General features: G+C 44.8%; 1 protein-coding gene across 1 annotated transcript in view; it reads left to right on the top strand.

The window, feature by feature from the left end:
* Positions 1 to 21,713, top strand: part of LOC146811605 (extracellular calcium-sensing receptor-like) — a 189,623-nt gene that overhangs the window by 93,034 nt on the left and 74,876 nt on the right. Inside the window, exon 6 of the mRNA XM_085615083.1 lies at positions 16,008 to 16,235. Coding sequence (XP_085471209.1) covers positions 16,008 to 16,235 — 228 coding nt within the window. The remainder of the gene's footprint in view (positions 1 to 16,007; positions 16,236 to 21,713) is intronic.

Here is a 21,713-nt window from a genome sequence, read left to right as displayed (position 1 = left end):
TCCAGACAGTTGACTGCAAGGCACACGCACAGGTCACATGTAATGTCAAATGTACATATGACACACATTGCGATGAAGGGGTACATGTGACACCAATTAAACACAGCCATTCAGACAACGCAGACATGTATGCCTGGGAAAATATGATGTCCAATGCACATAGACCCTACAGCCGTGGGAATCCACATGTGGCATGGTGTGCGTAGATGTGTGCCATGCCCATCTCCACACAGACCCATGTTGGATGCACCAACAGCAGATGCAGTTGACGGAACACTGACATCAAGCTCATGGGAACACATGACACACACCTGACATAGTCACAGAGGGGCATGCTGATCGTGACATGTCAGTTGATAGAGTGTCGCTGTCCCTGGCATCAGGAGACAGGTGCGGGTGTTGATGACTGTGCCATCCCACTGCTGCTGTGCATGACACAGTTGGACTACAGACACACATGTGGCAAGTGTGAAGGTGATGTGTGCCACATAGTGCCCCATCACACATGACATGTGTCCACAGGTCATCGAACATCAATTGTGCAACTAGATGAGATGACCTGGGCAATATCACTGGCTGCCACACCTAGGGCCTGCACATGACAGTATGCAATGACAAGTACTTGATGGACATCCTTGTGCGACTCGTAGCCCTCCATTCCTGGCATGTGTGTGCCTGTATTACCATTGTAAGCGTGTGAAATGCGTACCTCTACGTGTGAATTAGTGCATACCCATACGTGTGGACTGGTGCGTACCCGTACATGTCAAACGCACTGTACTACTAGTGCGTACCTGTACGTGTGGACTGGTGCATACCCGTACGTGTCAAACGCACTTTACTACTAGTGCGTACCCGTATGTGTGAACTAGTGCATACCCGTACGTGTGGACTGGTGCATACCCGTACGTGTCAAACGCACTGTACTACTAGTGCGTACCCATACGTGTGAACTAGTGCGTACCCGTACGTGTGGACTGGTGCGTACCAGTACGTGTCAAACGCACTGTACTACTAGTGCGTACCCGTACTTGTGGACTGGTGCGTACCCGTATGTGTGAACTAGTGCATACCCGTATGTGTGGACTGGTGCATACCCGTACGTCTCAAACGCACTGTACTACTAGTGCGTACCCATACATGTGAACTAGTGCGTACCCGTACGTGTGGACCGGTGTGTACCAGTATGTGTCAAACGCACTGTACTACTAGTGCGTACCTGTACGTGTGGACTGATGCGTACCCATACGTGTGGACTGGTGCGTACCCGTACGTGTCAAACGCACTGTACTACTAGTGCGTACCCGTACGTGTGGACTGGTGCGTACCCGTACGTGTGAACTAGTGCGTACCCGTACGTGTGGACTGGTGCGTACCCGTACATGTCAAACGCACTGTACTACTAGTGCGTACCCGTACATGTGAACTAGTGCGTACCCGTACATGTGGACGGGTGCGTACCCGTACGTGTCAAACGCACTGTACTACTAGTGTGTACCCGTACGTGTAGACTGGTGCGTACCCGTACGTGTTGAACGCACTTTACTACTAGTGCGCACCTGAATGTGTGAAACGCACTTTACTACTAGTGCGTACCCATACATGTGAACTAGTGCGTACCCGTATGTGTGAAATGCACCATACCTGTGTGTAGATTTCAAAATTACATAGGGGATACATAAGGGACAAGTATTAGGCCCTAAATGCATGCTGGTTGTCATGGAGACAGAGTTTTCAGTTGAAAAGTGTCAATCAGGTGTCCTGGAACAGTCAGTTGGCCACAAAATACAATGTTGCAAAGTGGTTGTTGACTTGACATGATGCTCAAAATTTGAACGATGCGAATGCTGTCATTGGTGTATGTTTAAAGGGATTGGAGTAAACGTAGGATGCTAATGAGTCTGACCAATCACTATGTACTCCTCAAAATGAATGCCCCTCAGCAAGACAGATATAAGGCAGCCACAACCCATGAGAGGGCACTTGCCTGCACAACTTTCCAGTCGACCACACTGCTGCTGTCTCTGCTTCCTCTGGACCATGTCACGTACTGTGGAGAGGGCCCAGCCATTCACCCAAGAGGAGAATGAGGCCTTGCTGCACTGCCTCCTCCCTCAGTACACCAAGCTGTATGGGAGACCAGGGGAGCAGGTGAGTGCTGAGTCCACTACCTTTGCCTATGCACCTGTTGTGTGACTGTTAATATTGTGTCCATGTGGGACATACATGCAATGTTGTTTAGAGTGGGTCCCTGCGTGGGGACATGCTGATGTCTCTCATGCAGAGCATGATGTAGTTCCTGTGTGCACTCCTCAATTGCATTGTGCTTACTGTGACTTTCACTGCATAGTGCATGACACATTCAGCCTGGCAAATCCTTGGTGTCTTTTTTTCCTATTGTCCTGAGGTGATTCAGTGGTCCCCCCGGTGTGACAGGTGACTGTACCCACAGATGTGTATGAGTTGAGTGGACCTGTGGTGAGAGTGTCCAAATGATCTGTACGACCTCATGGACATTGATGTGTGTGAATGTTCCTTGTCATGTGGGCGAGTGTCTATGTGAAGTGTTGCACCACAGCTGCATGGATGAGGCAACAGATCAACTCATCTGATGTGACAAGTAAGCCGTGCTGTGTGTCTGACTTGCAGAGCTAGCATGACACCTGTGACACCCCACTGCCAAGTGGCACATGTGCAGAGTGATGGTTGTATACGCTGTTGTCAATGACAGGCGAGTGATCTGTGCTTGGGTGTGTCTGTCTAGTATGCTGATGGTGCGTCAGTGTAGTTGGACATGTGACTGCTTGGCACGTGCTGGCAATCAGCCTGCTGTTGCATGTGCTGCACAGTGTGTGGCATGATCAGTGAGTGTGTTGCACCCCTCATGCCAACCTATTGACTTTCAATGCCATGTAGTGCATTGGGGCTTCCACACAGGCCAATTTCTTATTGTGTATGATGTAATTCCTGTCTGCATCCTATGCCCTGTTCAACATTTCAAAGATGTTCAAATGCGTGTCTCTGGGACATGGAGCAGGTGTATTGATGTTGTGTCACTTTGTCATCCTGACAGGTAACTGCCTACGAGAAGGGGGTGATCTAGAACGACATCATCAGGGCCGTGAGATCTGAGGGGGAGTGTAGTCGGCAGCTGCCACAGGTCCGCAAGAGGTGGCAGGACATCCGGTGCTGGACCCGGTGGATCGCCCGGGTCCAGCTGGGGCTCGACCTTCCTCGCCCCCACGGCGGCCGCCGACGCCTTACCCCCCGCATGAGACGTGTCCTGGCAGTGGTCTTCCCTGAGCTCGATAGGCAGTTACAGGAGAGACTGCAGCAAGGAGGGGGTAGGTACATGGCTGTTTGTCGTGTTATGTGTCGCCAGCTTTTGGAAGTGCTCTGTAGCCTGGATACACTCCCAGAGTTTGTATGTGCAGTGCATTTTCTGTTCCCCAATGTCACTTGGTGATCTTTTTCATCCCTTCCCCTCCTTGACATGTGTCCCCTGGTCTGTGTGTAATCACATTTGCACATGGTCATCTAGGGTGCCATTAAATCTAAGTGCACATTGCTTTCTGCATCATGAGGGAGGGTGGTCTGTGACTTGTGTTGGTACCTTGCCTGTGCCATGACCTGTTCACTATGTTGGGGGTCCATATTTGTTGTCACTGATGATGATTCTCAACATAGGAGTGTGAGCTTTCAAATGAACACCCTTGCAGCATGCATGACCAATGTTGTGGCCTCAAACATGATGTGCATGAGTGGGAGATATGCATAGTGCCATGACGGTTGAACATGGTACAGTCAGATCATTCCAGGACCACGGAGCAGTGTGCCCACTACAGTCCCCTGAGACACCCTGGCCTCCTAATCATGTGTGTCATCCAACACTGTGCACTGCCTCTGTGGCATTGTTCCCTGGCCTAGTTTTTATTTTGCAAATGTGTGCTACATGTGTCCACTGGACAGGGATACACCATTTTGCTTGTGCATACTCACACTGGGCAGTGCCTGTGTGGCTATTCACAACAATCTGTTGATGGTTGTTTGTCACAAATATGTGTTGCCAGCCCCACGAGGTGATGTTGGGTAAAGGAAGCAATTTTTCCTGCACAGTTATTGTAACCCTGAATAAGAGGTGTCACTTCTTGATCTGTATCAATCACATTGACTCAGGTATGGGGGTGTGTGCGGGAGAGACATACATGTGCAACCCTGAATTTTCATTGCCAGGTCTGACTTGTGTGTGAGACTCGGCTGTACAAAGATTCACCGTGCAGTGCCCCTGTGATGCTGGCCAGTGCTTAATGTTCATCCTTTGCAGCCTGTGTCAGGTTTTTAAAAACATGAATCTTGCTCATACATTTTTGGCACCTGTGTGTGGTTCAGATGCAACGCAGTTTGGCCTTTGTGTGCTGACATCTGTGTGTACATTCTGGCTTGCCATGAGGGTGTCCCGACAGTACAGCTAGGCTTTTTTTCAAACCAATTGCAGGCCCATTAGGTTGTGCATTGTCTGGGTGTGGACATGTGTGCCACTCCAGATGACAGGCAGTAGGTCATATGTGTAGCCAACTGTGTAATGAGGTGACGGATGGCCATGTGACAACTGTGTTACTCCCAAAAAATTGTACCTTGGCACTCACAGCACTTGTCAACAGTTCTTCATGTTTTAAATGTGGAAATTTTATGATTTGTGTTAAGAATACTGATGTGCCTGCATGAAAAGAGTCTCCCAAGGAAGAGCACACCAAACGACATTTCCACTTTCATGGAACACGCTGGCACCTTTTCAAAGAAGCCACTGTTAGAATTACATGGTGTTGCAGATTCTCAATATACATGTTCCCACAGTGGTCTTGATTTTGTGAGACTCCTTTGTTGTTGGTGATACAAACTAACGAGTCTCAAGACATCAAGACCTCCGTGGGCCCATGTATATGTACTTTCTGCAACACCATTTATTTCTAACAGTGGCTTCTTAGAAAAGGTGCCAGCTTCTTCAATGACAGTGTGGTACGCACCGTACCCACGCATTCATTGCGTGCGTACGGTCCGTATCACTGTTCTACTGTGCCGTAGGGGTACGTGTGGTACGCACCGTACCCACGCATTCATTGCGTGTGTACGGTCCGTATCACTGTTCTACTGTGCAGTAGGGGTACGTGTGGCACACACCGTACCCACGCATTCATTGTGTGTGTTCGGTCTGTATCACAGTTCGACTGTGCCGTAGGGGTACGTGTGACATGCACCGTACCCACGCATTCATTGCGTGTGTACGGTCCGTATCACTGTTCGAATGGTGCCGTAGGGATACGTGTGCAACGCACCATACACATCCACTTTCGTTGTTGCGGTACGCAGGGGTTGCTGGACATGCCCCCCAAGTGACCAGACCCTGGTGGTAATGTATGGCCTCCATATTATAGGTTCGGCTTTGAGTATGGGGTATGTTTCCTGCCCCTCACCCCCACCCTGGCTCCTGGGTGTTGTTCTCACCTTCTGTGGCGTGTGCGTCAGGTGCGGTGCACCAGGTCGTAGGCCAAGAGGACCGAGTTGACACGTACGACGGGGTTCATGGCGTGTACGTTGCGTACCGGGGCTCCGTTGCATAGCGGTTCGCGTAGGACTCTGCTTTTCTGGCTGTGTTTGGCTCCTGTAAAAAAACAGCCGTACAGAGTGACATAGGGACGAATCGTACTTGCTGGGCTGGAAACCGCTGCCTGAATACGTCCGGACGTCGCATACAAGCTGTTCCGGATCAGAATCGTAGGTTTTTTTGAGCCGTACGGGCTTTTGTACGAAACGTACGAAAATATGCTTTTTGTACGAATCGTACTTCCTAGGTTGTACGGAAAGTTTACCGGGTACGAGTTGTATGGGGAAAACGCTCCGTACAACGATTCGTACAGCCTTTTTCCAGGATTGGAATCGGCCCCTTAGTCTTGTTCATTCACAGCATTGAGAACTGTGGAGGTCTAGGCTGTGGCTTCATTTCAAACACAGTATTCCTTTAATTTTCAATATTTTCTACTTCAAGTGCGCCATGTACAAAAAAAGTAACTTTTTATTGCCAGCAGTAATTCCATTTTTTTCTTTATGCCACAAACATGTAAACCATGGTCCAGAGCATTTTGCTTGCAGGAGGACCAATTCCCCGCAATACTTGCACAACCAATCACAGTACAAATCAAAAATTAGATTTGAAATGCAATACTTAAACCAAAACAAATAAAACTTTTTTCTTCCTACTGGGATATCGGATGGGAAATCAAACATACCACAGAAAAGGGAAGAATATCTTAAGTACTTTCAATCACACCGAAATAAGCTCTTGACCAGCGGTAGCTCATCTTTAGTGTTAATTTTTATGCTTAAAAGAAATAAACAATACTAGAAATAAACAAATAAAGAATACTATCCAGATTAGTTCCTACACAGCTAGACTATTAAGGTCTTCATAGGGATTTAACATATAACCTGACGTGATGCCACATGCCATTTCAGCACACAATCTTAATATATTATCTTGAGACCTTGGATTTCCATAAATCCTTAAACTTTACATAAATCCAAAAATCCTCAGTACATAAATAAAAAAAAAGTCATAAAAGCACAACATCTTACATTATATCTTCCTCAAAGGCGAATTTCAAACAGCTTCAGCATTTTGCGCAAAACATTACAATACAATGCAGTTTTCACTCCAAATGACGGAAAACAACACAAATACAGTGTCACAATTAGCATTAGACAACTCATAAAAATCCCTATTTATACTAACGTAATGTAACTCCTGATAACCTTAACTGGTGCACTGGCATTAATCTATGTGATTGTAGGATTCCCTTACTCCTAAAATTTCTTTAGGGGGTACATTTTATCAAATGATACAGCAACATTTGTACATGCTAATTCGCGCTAAAATTTCCACCATTCTTGGCCTCATTCTCCACCAACATATGGCCGCATTGTCTAACAGCATTGTGTTTGTGCTGTGCACAAATAAATTCAAAAGGCTGAGTTAGAGGATCAGGGACATATGATTTCTTAAGGATGGGACCCTTAGTGCATAAAACACATTGCAGGACAAACTTCACAGTCAAAACCATAAAGGTTTATTTAAAAATTAAGAATAGTTTCAGATGGTAAAAAGTCATTAGTCATATTCAAATCAGAACCAATAATGCATAAAAAATAAGCAAATTGTGAGAGGTCAAAAAACTTCTTAGATCAGTCTGGCATGGGAACATGCTCAGTAGAAGTCTTAGGAAAGTCACGGATAACAATCTGACACAGTGACTACTCAATGTAGGAGCAAGAAAAAGTCAGAAAAATTATATTTTTTGCTTCAGAGGAATGACAGAGAATGCTCTTGGCATACAATGAGGAGGTACCATAGGGCTGTATTCACTAAGAAACATGGCATAAATCCATCGATGTTGCAGAAATTGTGTGATATAAAACAGGCGACTTTAGAGGTTGCCTACACATGTAATATTTATTTATTACTATTCCAACTCCAGTGAGTGCAACAGTATGGAAAGTGTTGGATAGCGGAGGTGTAAAAATTACTATTCCCACTCCAGTGAGTGCAACAGTAGGGAAAGTGTTGGATAGCGGAGGGGTAAACAATACAATTCCCACTCCAGTAAGTGCAACAGTAAGGAAAGTTGGATAGCGGAGGGGTAGAAATTACAATCCCACTCAAGTGAGAGCAACAGTAGAGAAAGTGTTGTATAATGGCGGGATAAAATGTACTATTGCCACTCTAATAATTGTAAAAGTAGGGAAAGTGTTGGACTAGCGGAGGGGTAAAAATTACTATTCCCACTCCAGTGAGTGCAACAGTAGGGAAAGTGTTGGATTGCAAATGAGTAACAATTAATATTCTTACTCCAGTCAGTTCAAAATTAAAAACAACCAAAACTTTAACAACAATATAAATATTAAAAAAACAAAATGCATTAAAAAATATATAAATATGTTACGAATTCAAATACAAATATATTTAATATTACATTAAAATATATATTATAATGTTAAATACATATAACAAATACCTACAAATATTATATTAACCAAAATAAAAATAATTTCCAAACAAATAACTATTTTTAATTAAATATTATTTAGAAACAAAAACATTACTTATTACATACATTTACTTTTTTGTATTTTACACCTTGTAACACCACACAATTCACAACCCATATTTAAATTTAAAAAAATACTTCCTCAAATAACATATTTAATTACCAATTAAAGAAATATAATCAATTAAAAAACAAATTAAAACTCATAAAATGTATTTAACTTCCAACACTTTACCCCTAAAATCCCCACAACCCACAGCTAAAATTACATTGTAAAAAAATTAATTACACAATTAAAACTTATTTTCAATTAAAAAACTATTAATACTTATCAACTAATTATAAAGTAAGTACAATGTATTTACTCCCGACACTGTACCCCTAGAACATTAAAACCCACAAATAAAAAATATAAACAAATACCCTAATTAAATTAAAATTAATTAATACTATAAATTATCAACTGATTAATAATTAATTTACCATAAATGTCATCCCACCTTTTACCCCAAGAAACCCCACAACCTGCACCTAAAATTAATTACACAAATTCTGTAATTAGTTTTCTATCTACCAATTATTAATTAATTAGAAATAAATGACTTCCCACAATTAGCGCTATAAAATCTAAATTAAATAAATAAAACATAATCATTAATTTATTATAATTAAATTACTTCCCACCCTATTCCTCTATAACCCACAACCCCCTACAGAACTAAAAAATGCTAAATTTATTTAAAATAAATTCATAACTTCTAAAAATTGAACACATATATATTTTTTTTAAACAATACTTATACAAACAAAAAACATACATCACATACATTTAAAATATAACCTAAAATATATAACACAAATATATACATGATGTCAGCGCAAGATTCTGGATGCCACATAATATCGAAACCTTACAGAAGAATGGTCTGAAGGCCACACTCTCACTGGCATAAATCAAATGTCTTTATGTGCTACACCTAGGACAAGGAAAGTAGTCCTCTGCCAACTTGTCTTTTTTAGTATGTTCTTTATATTGTAGTCTTTATTTAATTTTAATCAAGTAACAACAACAACACAGGTCTTTACCCGCACAAGGCACAACAAAGGCAGCTTTCCATCACTGGCATGGAAAAAACAATGCTCTTGCATATACAAAAGACATACAATTGATGGACGAAATGCAGAACAAATCACAACATTCACCCCCAGTCAAGAGATCTGGGTTAAATCCATAATTCTTTTGCTCACCATGCCACCGCAGTTTAGACCTGGCCATATGCAAATCCGTCTTGACCCTGTTCCTCATAGGAACAGTCCAGTCAGAACTGCCAAGCCAGGTCCTCCCTGGAACGGTAACAAGCATCCTAGGACTGGCTTCGGGGTTTCACCCTTCATCAGCCAGGACGTCTGGGCAGATCCGGCGCACTTAGGGTGAGAAAGCAAAAGACACACAATTAATGGATGGAATGCAGAATAAATCAAAACATCCACCCCCAGTCAAGGGATCTAGGTTAAATCCATTATTATTTTGCTCACCAAGGATGCTTGTTTCCAGGTCAGGAAAGGACCTGGCTTGGCAGTTTGGGCTGGACTGTATTCATGAGGCACAGGGTCAGGACTGATTTGCATATAGCTGGGTCTGAACTGAGGAGGCAAAGTGAGCTAAAGAATGATGATGGATTCAACACAGATCTGTGACTAGGGGTAAGTGTCTGAAAAGTTTCAGCGCTCCGTCCATCATCTCCTTGTGTTTGCTTTGTTTGCGCTAAGTTGGCAGGGTATACCCATACGTGGGTCCCTTGTTCATTTTGCCCCTTGATTCAACCTAGCCTGGTTGATAAGGGGTGTTACTCTGAAACCGGTCCCAGGATTCTTGTTTCCAGTTCAGAGAAAACCTGGCTTGGCGGTTCAGGCTGTACAGTTACCATGAGGCACAGAGGCAATACTGATTTGCATATAGCTGGGTCTGAACTGAGGTGGCGAAGTGAGCGAAAGAATGATGATGGATTCAACGCAGATCTGTTACTTAGGGTGAGTGTCTGCAAAGTTTCAGGGCTCCGTCCATCATCTCCTTGTGTTTGATTGCATATACATAGGCACATAGGAGAAACTCCAGTAGCGTAAACATATCTTGCTTTGATAGGGATTGTGACAGTGCAAGGCAGTTAGGAGCAACAGAAGTAGCAGTATAATTTGAGTCACAAGTAGTTGGGTTAGGTAGTTATATCCTGCAGGGCCTCAGGGCAGTCAGGTTCACTGTGGGTGTAATCATGTTTATTGTTTCAATAATAAGTGTGAGGGCCACCAGGCATGTCAACTCAACTAATATTGTGTACAGCTGTACCTTTCTGTGTCAACATGGGGTTGGTAGCCATCCAGCCTACTGTTCATCTGTCTGCATTATTTGCATTGAGTATATTCACTTACCTTAACAGAGATGTATGTAATTGTGGTGAGGGCACCCAGTTGTCATTTTTAGCTTTAAGTTTCATGAAATAAACATCCCAGATTGTCCCCATCGGGCCCTCCTCCCCCCGCAGTTGGCTCAGTATAATAACTAATGACATTTATTTCTGCTTTTACACATTTTAGGAGGTACAGTAGCCAGCACCTCATTTTGGGGGCCACACAGACTTTCAATTACATTGTTATTGGTCTTTTGAAAAGTACGAGGGCTAGAGCTATACACCTGCCCAGTTCTTTTCTTCCTTTTGGGTCTTGGCATTAAGCCCAACAAACATGACTCCAGTGTGGGTTGTAGGGTGCAATCCACTACCTCTGACATGACCTCCATCAATTCTTCCAATGCACAGTGGATCACTGCGCAGACACATACCACATGAAAAAAGCCTGTCTGAGTTTTTTGGCATCTGGAGCAGTCCAATAATCCACCAACAAACTAGCCTTGAATGCATTTTGGGGTAAGTTAGGTCTGGTGTAGATAAAACTTGTGTGTACTGAAACTTTGGGATCCTAGAGATCTTTTCCCAAATCAGCTTCCCACAGGTCCCTAACGAGTACATCGTTCGTATGCTGTTGTGTATTCAGGACAGTGTATATTGCCAATATGATCGTCCGGGTGCCCCTATGGAACAGGAACGCTTGCAGAGATATTGATGTAGATGGATATGAGTTAGCATGACCCCACCTTGCATTAGGTGCTTGATGTATCACGTTATATGTTATAAAGTGACCAGCTGCTATATGTGTCATTTATCTTCTAGAATGTACTTTGAATACCTTCTGTGTAGACATCTCCAACAAGCAGTACTCATGCCTCTTTCCATGGTCATGCATCATGTGTCTACATAATGCTGTGTATTTAGGGAAGTGTCCATAGTGGGAGTAAGGGGGTGTATCAGGGGTGACCTAACATTGTGTGTATATTTGTGCCAACATTTATGCATTACTTGCATCTTATGAGATTCTGTGGGCAGAATGGGTGCATTATCCAGGTGAGCAGTGTACCTGTGAGTATTCGCAAGATGGTTGACCTGTCTGTATTGTGCACAACGAATGCATCGGCTATTGCAGTTGTGCTGCTGCATAGAACATTTCGTAGTTGGAGACGCTCAATCCCCTTCCAACAATGGGCGCTATATTTTATGGAGTGCAACCCTTTTTCTGCCTTTTCCCTCTGTTGTATCGGAAAGGAGGTCCTGGAGCTCTTTGAAAAGTGTTTTGTGCAGAAGTATCCTCAGAGTCGCAAAGAAATATAAAAGCTGTGACAGCATCAGCATCTTCGATATTGCCTTTCGACCCAGCGGGGATACCAGGAGGGAAGTCCAGCCCCCACGTAGTTTAGAGAAGAGAAGGGTATATTTCAAGCCCATGAGACACAATTGCTGCATGACTACTTCATAGGAGTCACAGCATCGCTGGACCTCCAGTAGGGAATCCAGATAGGCTGTAATGATATTTTTTTCATATTGCCATGAGCCTGTAGTTTTGAATATTTGTAAAATGGAGTCCAATTCCCAACATTTGAGAAGTAATCCCTTGACAGTTCGTGGATCCCCTCCCAGTTGTGGAGGCCTTCCTGGGACCCAGTATGCTCTCTCAATTGAAAAACAATGCCCACCAGCATAGTGTTTATAAATCATTGTTCGAGGAACAGCTCCATGTTGGGTCCTTCTGCACATTCGAGGAGACCCATCAACCGGACATTATTTCATCTAGAGCGCCCTTCAGCATCTTCTGATTGTAGCTGGAGGTTTTCGATTTCGGGTTTCATATTTTGTAGTTGGGTCTGCACGTCCTTCAGCATTCGGTGCATCCGGGTTATTGCAGATTCTGCATCATAAACCTGCTCTTCTAGTTTCCTGTGGTGTGTGCAGTCTCCCTTCTACATAAATGAGTAATTCTTTGTTTCCAGTGAGTTCTTGGTTCCGAGGATTGCTTGCAGTATCCTGTTGAATGGCCCTGAGTGTCTGTCCAAGGTGATCTCCATTAGACTTGTGGATTCCTCACCCATCCCCCTGTGGCGACACTGACATTTCCAGGATATCCTTTGAGGGGGGAAGGAGGTCTGATTACCTTGTTGTTTGACCATCATTAAGAGTGGGTTATGTGTGTGGTGGGGACTAGGGTACCACACTGGATACTTGATAGAACATCACACACCACCCTATGAAAGGGCAGTCCATTAAATTGCGAGTGAATGCGACATGTAATTCGGCCAATGTCATTTACATGTTGAAGTGCCCTTGCGGCAAATGTTACATTGGACATACCGAGCGAAAAATTTGTGTGCGGATTCTAGAGCACAAAAGTAACATACGGACAAGAAATTCCAAATCCACTGTTGCAGCGCACTTTCTTGAATCTGGCCATACAGTCGCCCAATTAAGACTTTTGATACTTGAACAGGTTGCACCTACCAGGAATAATAAGAATACTTTATTGAAACGGGAGAACTTCTGGATCCGATATATGGCGACCATGCAGCCGCACAGACTCAATGATCGCATGGAATTCCTATGTTATTTATAACGCACTGTGTATCTAAAATATGGTGGTATTTGATATGTCTACATGTTGCATAGCCATATTTCATTAATTATTGTGAGCAATTGCTATTTTTTCCCATGCAGCAGTCTGCGTACCATTCTTCTACTTTTATTCACTTTAATTAGTTTGTTATTAATGCCTTCACCTCAGACTTGAGTTTACGGCTCTAGTATTGTAGTTTACACCACATGGCGCGACTTTTACCTACCCAAGATGGCCGCTTCCATCTTGGACACTTTAGTCCTTTGTTTGTTTCAACACACACGTCTACTAATCACACTAAACTACTCCGGGCATAACTACGCGAACAGACCGGAGCTCGCTTAACCGGAGCTCGTCTACCTGACCCGCTAACCCGCGGAATTGTGCATACCGTGAGTAGCTCTCTTTGAGCACTTTGTTTAATACATTATGTTAGAGACACCATTGAATCACAGCGGTATTGACACACGCTTACTTTAACAGATTGTTGTTGATGTTGATTTACAGCTCGTCATATTGAGTGAGTGATACTTCAGTTTTTATTAGCGTTAATAGCATGGGGAATGGTATTAATTATGACTTACTGTTCACATGAGTGTTTAGATACCGCCCACCGAGGTGACGCTTATATCGGTTGATTAAACCCCTGTATTAATTGCGCGACCCGCAGTTTAGCTGCATTTCTAACTTGCACAATTTCACCACCACGTTTGATTTATTTTTATTAAGACCCATGGACTGCGATAGTGTTTGTCACCTGGGCTACTGACATGGAGATACTTTGTTCACTTTGTAAGTTAACAACGCACAATCGCAATACACAGTAGTATAGCATTGACAGCATTGCATTTTTTCTTTAATTTGTAGAGCTCCCCCCTGAGGAAGGGCTGCAGTAATAGCCCGAAATGCATTGGGGATATATAATGTGGACGGCATCATCGATTTAATATTGGAATATTTGAAGATATGGGGATACTTTTTGCAAATTGAATAAACCTCGATGATAATATGTTGAATAAACTTTAATTTGGATCTTGATGGATTACACGAGTGAAACTTTGAACATTGAACTAGACTACTGATTCTCATTTACGCTGTGCACTAAGGAGTCCGCCCCCAAGTTGGGGACGCATTGTAATACTTGATAGTGTTGTCATCACAGTGCAGGATGCTGTCTGCATGGGACAGGCTACCCCTTCAGGGTTTCAACATCGCCGACATCTGGGAAAGACAGTGCCCCGGCCTGGGTGAGCTTCCCGGGCACCCGATAGTCCACAAGCATTTCACCATCTGACGCAGGGGGTGAGGTAGGCTAGATGTCCACATCAGAGACTCAATAGCATTGTCACCTCGATGCAAGTCAGTGTGTTTGTGGGGCAGGCTGTCCCTTCAGGGTTCAAGCAGCACCGACACCAGGGAGACCGCAGTGCCCAGGTCTGGGTGGGCCAAATTGTCCACCAGTTCTTTAACCCCAGTACCACGCTCCGCAACCCTCAGGCAGGTGTGTGGAGCTGGTTCACCAAAGCTGTACAAATATTTAGGGCTGCCCCTCCTCATTCAGTCTGGCAAGATCCTCACATGCTTCTAGGTCCAAACCGTGAGGATTCACAGACAATGCGCCAAGTGTGGCACATGCAGGGTGAGGAGGCTGTCTCTAATACTCCCTCCAGTCAGCACTTGGGTGCAGTAGGCCACACCGGCCGTCCATCCACCAGCACCACTCTTCACAAGCCTCCCAGGCCAGCCAGGTCACGTCTCACTGGTCCTGACACTCCAACTACTGCCAGTAGTGCACAGGTCATGGTGAAACCTACTGGAGGGTAGCTCATGGTGAGCCAAGTGCTGATGGGCAGGATTAAGGAGGATAATGTAGGAGTTTACCAAGCCTCAGACGGATCTCAATACTAGTCCAGCACAGCTGCCATCTTGTACATGTGCCCCTTGAGGGTATGCTTGTTGCTCCTTTAAGTTTACAGGACAGGTCCTGGACCTCACATTTTCAGGAACAGGACTAGGCCTAGGCCTCTGAGCATGCAGTAAAGTAATGTGGAGGCAGAGCTATAAAATAAAAGCCGCAACACCAGATTCACATGCAGTGGGGAACTTGGTGCAGTGGAACATGGCCATATACTATTCAGGGGACATTCCCGTCCCAACACAAACATTTTCAGTACTAATACACAGGAAGATACATTTACTCATCATTTATTTGAAAACTGAGGGGCATATTTACAAGCTGGGGCTAAAAAATGATCGCCGCTTTTGCGGCCATTTTCGGCTGAAAAGCGGCGATAATTTTATCGCCTAATTAGCAAGGTCACGCTAACGCGTGAAACCTTGCTTTAGCGTGGGGATTCCTAACGCCCAGCCTTGCATCTCTAATGAAATGCAAAGTGGGTGTTCCTGACCTAACATGACAGGAGAAATGTCGGTAAGCGACATTTCTCCTATCATCAAGCCCCATGCTATGCAGCATAGCGCCAGGAAAAGTAGCGATAACCCCTGTTATCGCTACTTTCCCTACGCCTGCTTCAGGACTGACTTAGCCATGATATCCTATGGAAGGTGGATATTATGGCTAAGTTTGTGAGTCCCTATCAGCAAGCTAACGCCACACTACGTGAGATTATCGCTGGGTTTCCAGCGATAATCTCACGTTAGGCAGTTAGCGTGAGGATTTTTATCGCTGAGGAGATAAGCGTTGCTAATAACACGCTATCACAGCGATAAAAATCCACGTTAACCGGCGATAATTATCCTCACGCTAAGAGCGCTGAGCGATAATTATCGCCGGGTGTTGCTGATATGCCCCATAGTTTTTTAAAGATGATTCTCTTGCCGTGACTTTGCAGAAAGAAAGTTAATGCAAAGTATCTAGTCTTACGATTACAGTGATGAGACAATTTTTCTTTCCAGCTTCTGCACTACTTGAAGAATGTCCGGACAAAGAACTCAGCTGGCAAAGAGGTGTTTTTTGATGAAAACGGAGATGCTCCACCAATGATGGATTTTATCAACTGGCAGATGACCTCAAAGGACACTAGCAGGTTTCTGAAAGTGGGTACCTATGAGGCTAATGCCCCGAAAGGCCAGAAGCTTATATTCAACAGCAGTGCCATTGAATGGGGTAGAGAGTTTCATATGGTAAGAGAAAACAGGTTTCCCAAATGTAACTCTTTGGACCAGAGGGGCAAAGCATTTTAATGATCAAACACACTCCAATTCAATGTTTGCTGCTATAAAAAAAAATCATTTTCTTTTGTACTATTCCCATTTTAGGAGTTTTTCTGACTCCTAAAATGGGATTCCAAAATGATAACAATATGGTATCCGAGTGTATTATAAGCATTCCTTCTCTTGTGTCTATTTATGTTGCCCCATACTGTAGAACTGTGTATGCATAGTTGAGATTAACGGTAATGTGTTGGAAACCTGTAGTGCCTACTGCAAACTTAAGTTTTCCAAGGCAATGCAGCAGAAGCCAGCACTCTGTCAGTAAAGCTAAGTTTGCCACCTGACAGGTTTACTACCATCACCAAAATAAGCAGAATTACCTAAATCCTGTGTTTTCCCTCCTTATCTGAACAAACTTTAAGCAGAAAATATAAATAGAAAGCCCTTCTAAATGTGTTCTAGAGATGCGCTATTGGCCCCTGAATAATAATTTAAAGAAACAAAGGCACAACATTCAAGTTATAAATTCATACATACAATTTTGATTAAAGCCCTATGTAGTATGTCCAGGTCTCTTCATACAACAACCATCTGGCATTTTTTTTTGTTGAAAGAAAGGAACCATGGGAACAGCAAGAGGGCGTTCTTTCTAGAACAGAAGGGCTTTAAGTCCTGAAAATTGCTCATTAGTGAATGATTTTGAAGGAGGAATAGTAGCAAGAAATTCTACAACTGTAGTTCGGAGACAGAAAAACATCTTTCTTCTCTGGCACATGTAAAATTAAATCATCAGCAGAAACACCCAAGCAGGTTTTTTGTGGCAGATATTCCTAAAACAGGCTGCGAGTGCTTCACAAAGGCATTTTAATGTCAGACAGATTGTTTAGATTCAACTGACGAACAATGTGGGAGACAACAGATCGAGATCTAAGGAAGACGTGAACAAGTATGCATTTCTTACACCCGAAATCAGATTGCCAGTAGTATGCTTTTAAATATACACACCTCAAAACTCCTCTCTGAGAGCAAAGCTTCGTAGAATTTCAAATAGATTACAAATAGTAATTTGAATCCACTGACCCAGTAAAGTCGTGGCAGGGCAGGCTTATTATAACTGAAAAAATGTTTTTGCAGTAGTGGGTTAAGGCTGTTGATCTTTATTTAAATCAACTATACATCTACTTACCCCTCATACCACTGTCCACTTTTTTTTAAATACATCATATCCATATAAGCAATGACCTTGGTACTATGACTGTGATATTTCATAGCCCGTAATCCACCGGCGGCTCAACTATCAGCATCTTGCACACTCGCTGAAACTGATCAAGGCTTCACTCATGGCGACTTCCTGCTTAATTCATGCATTCTGAATGACAGATTCCTGGGCGGTGTCGAGTTTCCCGCTGTCACGGCAACTAACCGAGAGGCATTTTCATTAATCATTTAGAGCACATGAAGTCTCGGCCAGTCTGATTGCGGCACATAGAGTAACCGAACGCCGCTTGGGACACAGTTAAGTTGAATGAAACAAGCATTTGCAATGCAATAGGACTCGCATTTACGAGAGACCTATTGCATTGGAAACAAAAGTGCGGGTGTGCGAGAAGGCACGAACGGGGGTGCAGTTGGGGGTTGGAGGGCGAGGGCCGAGAAGTCACGGACTGCGGGAGGGGTGCACAAGAAGATAATAGTGTTTTAAGTAAAGGGGCCAGTACCCATGGAAGGATACTAATGAACACATGGCCGTCATGAGGAGGGACTAACAGGCCTAAAACCAATCGGAAGGCAGCAGTTAGGACCAAAACAGGGCGGAGAGTGGACTGAGCTTCCACGAAGCTTCCACGCCATACTGAATACTGCATGCCACGCAAAGCGAGCAGTGCATGCACGCTGCCGCTATAGGCTCGACCTAAAAATAGCTGAAGAGTAGGAGTGGACGGAAATAAAAAAAAAATCTTTATTAAAAGCATTGAGAGACATGGGGGGAGATTTACTAAGGTTTTGTGCTGTCTTTGCATCACAAAAGTGATGTAAATTGGCGCAAAATAATTTTTCCACAATTTACTTTCCAGCTCTAAAGTTGTTTAGCACTGAAAATAACTGGAAAGTAATGTGAAGCAGCGCATAGCGCTTCTTTGCATTACTTTGCGCTGTGGGGGCGTACCAAGGGTGGTGCATGGGCGTTCCCATGCAACCACCCATGGTTTTTCACACTAAACCCAATTTACTAAATAATGTAGATTTAATTTAGCATGAGAAAACTGCACCCTTTTTAAGTATGTGCAAGGAAGGAGAAATGCTTTAATTTCTCCTTCCTTTTCCGACTCTGCATCTGTGCTGCACTTTACAGCACACATACAAAGTGGGAAAATGGTTAAAGTGAGTCTGTGCATAGTATTTTGTACTGGAAGAGATCCTTCCAGTACAAAACCTATGCTAGACTCACGGAGACACCTTTGCACCATGGCACAAAGGTGTCTCTGTGGCTCACAGCAGCTGATTTCAGTGCTGGCACTAGTGATAGGGGAGAAGAGTGCCTTATTTTAGTAAATAGGGAGCTCTCCTCTCTCCTTTTCACTTAGCGCAGCACAGCATTTGTGGCTGCTGTAGTGAGCTACGTGAAAAAATGGTAAAGCTGCCCCTCTGTGTTATGCTGATTCCAACAGGTCACCTTCCTTGTTATTTCCTCCAGTCATAGTGAGTCGTAATTTGTGTCCTACCCCGCTAATATTCATGTGGTAGGTTGGATTCCAAACCATTTAATTTATTTTATTAGCCTTATTTGATTAATAAAAAACAATCATAAAAGCATCTGGATCATGAATATTCAAAGAGCAATAATATATAAATAGAGTACAAAAACAATTAAAACCAATTAGGAGATATGTTCAGATGTTCATAAAATCTCTCTTACCATTATGATTCAGATTTTTAGGAACTGATGTATTAGTACATGCGTCAGTTCCTAAAAATCTTTACCGGTTGTGAGACTACTGGTCGCAGTTTGTGATCAGTGTTTGGCAACCCGATATTCCTATAGCTGACACTTTATTCAATACCACCATCAATTTACAGCACTGTGAAACTGCAGATTGCTGGTGACATTTGCCAAAACATGAAGGGGCATATTATCTAGGAAGTGGCCGTGAGAGGCGTTAGCCTCCTTGGCTTAACGCCTCTCATCGCTTCTTCGGAAGTGCCAGGCTGCACCATATTACCAAGGATATGGTGCAGCCTGGAGATTCCCCCTGTGATGGCGCTAAGTCTCAAGACTTAACGCCAACGTAAGCACCCTTGCACCAGAGTGCAAGGGTGTCTGCGAGCAGGGAGGTTTGTTTATGTACAGGAAGGTGTCCCTTCCTGTACATAAACAAACCTAAAATGCCATTTTGTAACTTACATGTGTGCTGCTTCATGCAGCGCACATTTAACTTACAAAATGGCATTAAAAAAAAGGTTTGTTTATGTACAGGAAAGGACACTTTCCTGTACATAAACAAACCTTGGCATTTTGCTTTTTCCATGTGTGCTGCACCAGCGAGCGCACATGGAAAAAGCAAATGAAGCATTTCTCCTCGTTTCGCCACCTTAAGACCAGGATTTTCCTGGTCTTGAGTTCGGCGCTGCCACCTATTATCGCCTCTCTTGATTATAGGTGGCAGCGTCGAAGTGAATGGGTGTTGCGGTTGATTGCCCACTACAACACCCACTGCAAGCCCCTTTCACGCTAATTTTAGCGTGAAAAGGGCCCTATTACCAAGGCAGCATTACGCCACTTAACGTGGCCTTTAGCCACGTTATGTGGTTTAACGCTGCCTTGGTATTAGGGCACTGACAATATCACAAAAATTGACGTTGTGGTGGCGATAGGGCCTTGGTAATATGTCCCTTATTGTTGACATAGTATATTGTTTTTGGCATTGTTGGACTTGGCCCTTCTGGCAGGTTCACCCCTGAACTTTTTTGCTTTTTACTGATGACTTGGTGTGGTAATTGTTTGGTCTCTGCGCACTTTCCCTGTGTCCCAGGGTAAAGTGCGTGCGTGCTCTGAGTGCATGTGGTGAGATAGGCCTGCCCTCCCATAGGAATGCATGGGGAATGTATGTGTCCCTAGTAGTTCCTGATGCGTGGGGTGTGCAGGCCCGAGTTTGGTATGTGCAGACTCGTGGGAGTGAATGCTGCGCGATGATGTGTGCGGCGTGTATGTACCTAGTGTGGAAGTGCCACTTCTAGAAGTGGGCACTTCTGTGTGCAGTGTGTCTGTCGCGTGATTGGCTGGTCATGTCATGTGACGGGCTAGGGATTCCCCAGTGTCAGGATGAGTCACCCAGTGGTGAATGGGGAGATCAGCAGCTAGATGGGTGGGAGGAGTCCACCTGGGTCCTGAATAGGACAGGGTTTTCCAAACACAATGCTGGCCCCGCCCCCTGTGGTGCGACTGACGACCCTAGCCCTTCCAGTGAATAGAGTGAGGGGCTGAGCACATCAAGGGTGCTCCCCAACCAGCTGCGACTGGTTTTCCCCCTCACCCTGAACCCAGAACAAAGGGTTTGCCTGTATAAAAATGGGGCTGTGTCCCCACAGAAACTGTTCTCTGCCAGGATCTTACCTGAGGGGGGCTGCTGCTGCTGCTGCTGGACCAGAGGACCGCCACTTGGACTACCTCCCTGCCTGGAGGCCCAGTGAGCTGGCTCTGGGTCCAGCCTTGCCCCCCACCCCTGCCCTGCTGCATGCAGGGAAGAACTTTGCTGGACTTTGTGGTGTTTTATTTTTATGCCTAAGCGCTGGGAGCGCTTTGTGTCCCTCAAGCGCCTGGAAGCGCTTTTATTTGCCGTTTAGCGCCGGAGCGCTTTATTTCTGAAAGCCGGTGCCCACCCGGCGTTTGCCCCGTCTTTTCAGATCCTGAAATCCCCTGGCAGGTGCCCACCCTGCCAGGGACCTTGCCGTGCTCGTTGGCGGGTGCCCACCCCGCTTATTTGTTTATTTTTCGGCGGGTGCCCACCCCGCCGTACATCCACTGTAACGAGGGAGCCTACCCCTCTTATTGCCGAGTTCTGAAATCACCGCCGCGGCCGGGCTCACAGGAAGTCAGGCAGGCTGCAGGCGGGACTCCGGGACAACCGGAAGTAGGAGGGCGGGAGCCTACCCCGCCTCCTTCCAAAGGACTCACAGCTGTTTTCTGGGCCCCGGGAGCAGGCAGGAGCCGACCCTGCGCCCCGGTGCCCTGGCCCGAGAAGAGGACTGGAGCAGCACCGCCGGCAGGGAGCAGAGAGCCTCCCGCCGCGACCAGAGACCGGCGCCTCCTTCCCGGTAAGTGGGGCTCCGGCCGGGAGGGTGTGCAAGGCAGCCTAGGTGTTTGCTGAGCGCGTGTGCGCTCCAACGCGACCGCCCCAGCTATTTCGGAGCCGGCAGGGCTCAGGGGGGGCATCAGCGTCCGTCCAGATT

The sequence above is a fragment of the Triturus cristatus genome, chromosome 7 (assembly GCF_964204655.1).
Source record: "Triturus cristatus chromosome 7, aTriCri1.1, whole genome shotgun sequence".
NCBI classification, from domain to species: domain Eukaryota; kingdom Metazoa; phylum Chordata; class Amphibia; order Caudata; family Salamandridae; genus Triturus; species Triturus cristatus.
Note: the sequence above shows the minus strand (reverse complement) of the source record. Positions and strands in the feature narration are given on the sequence as shown.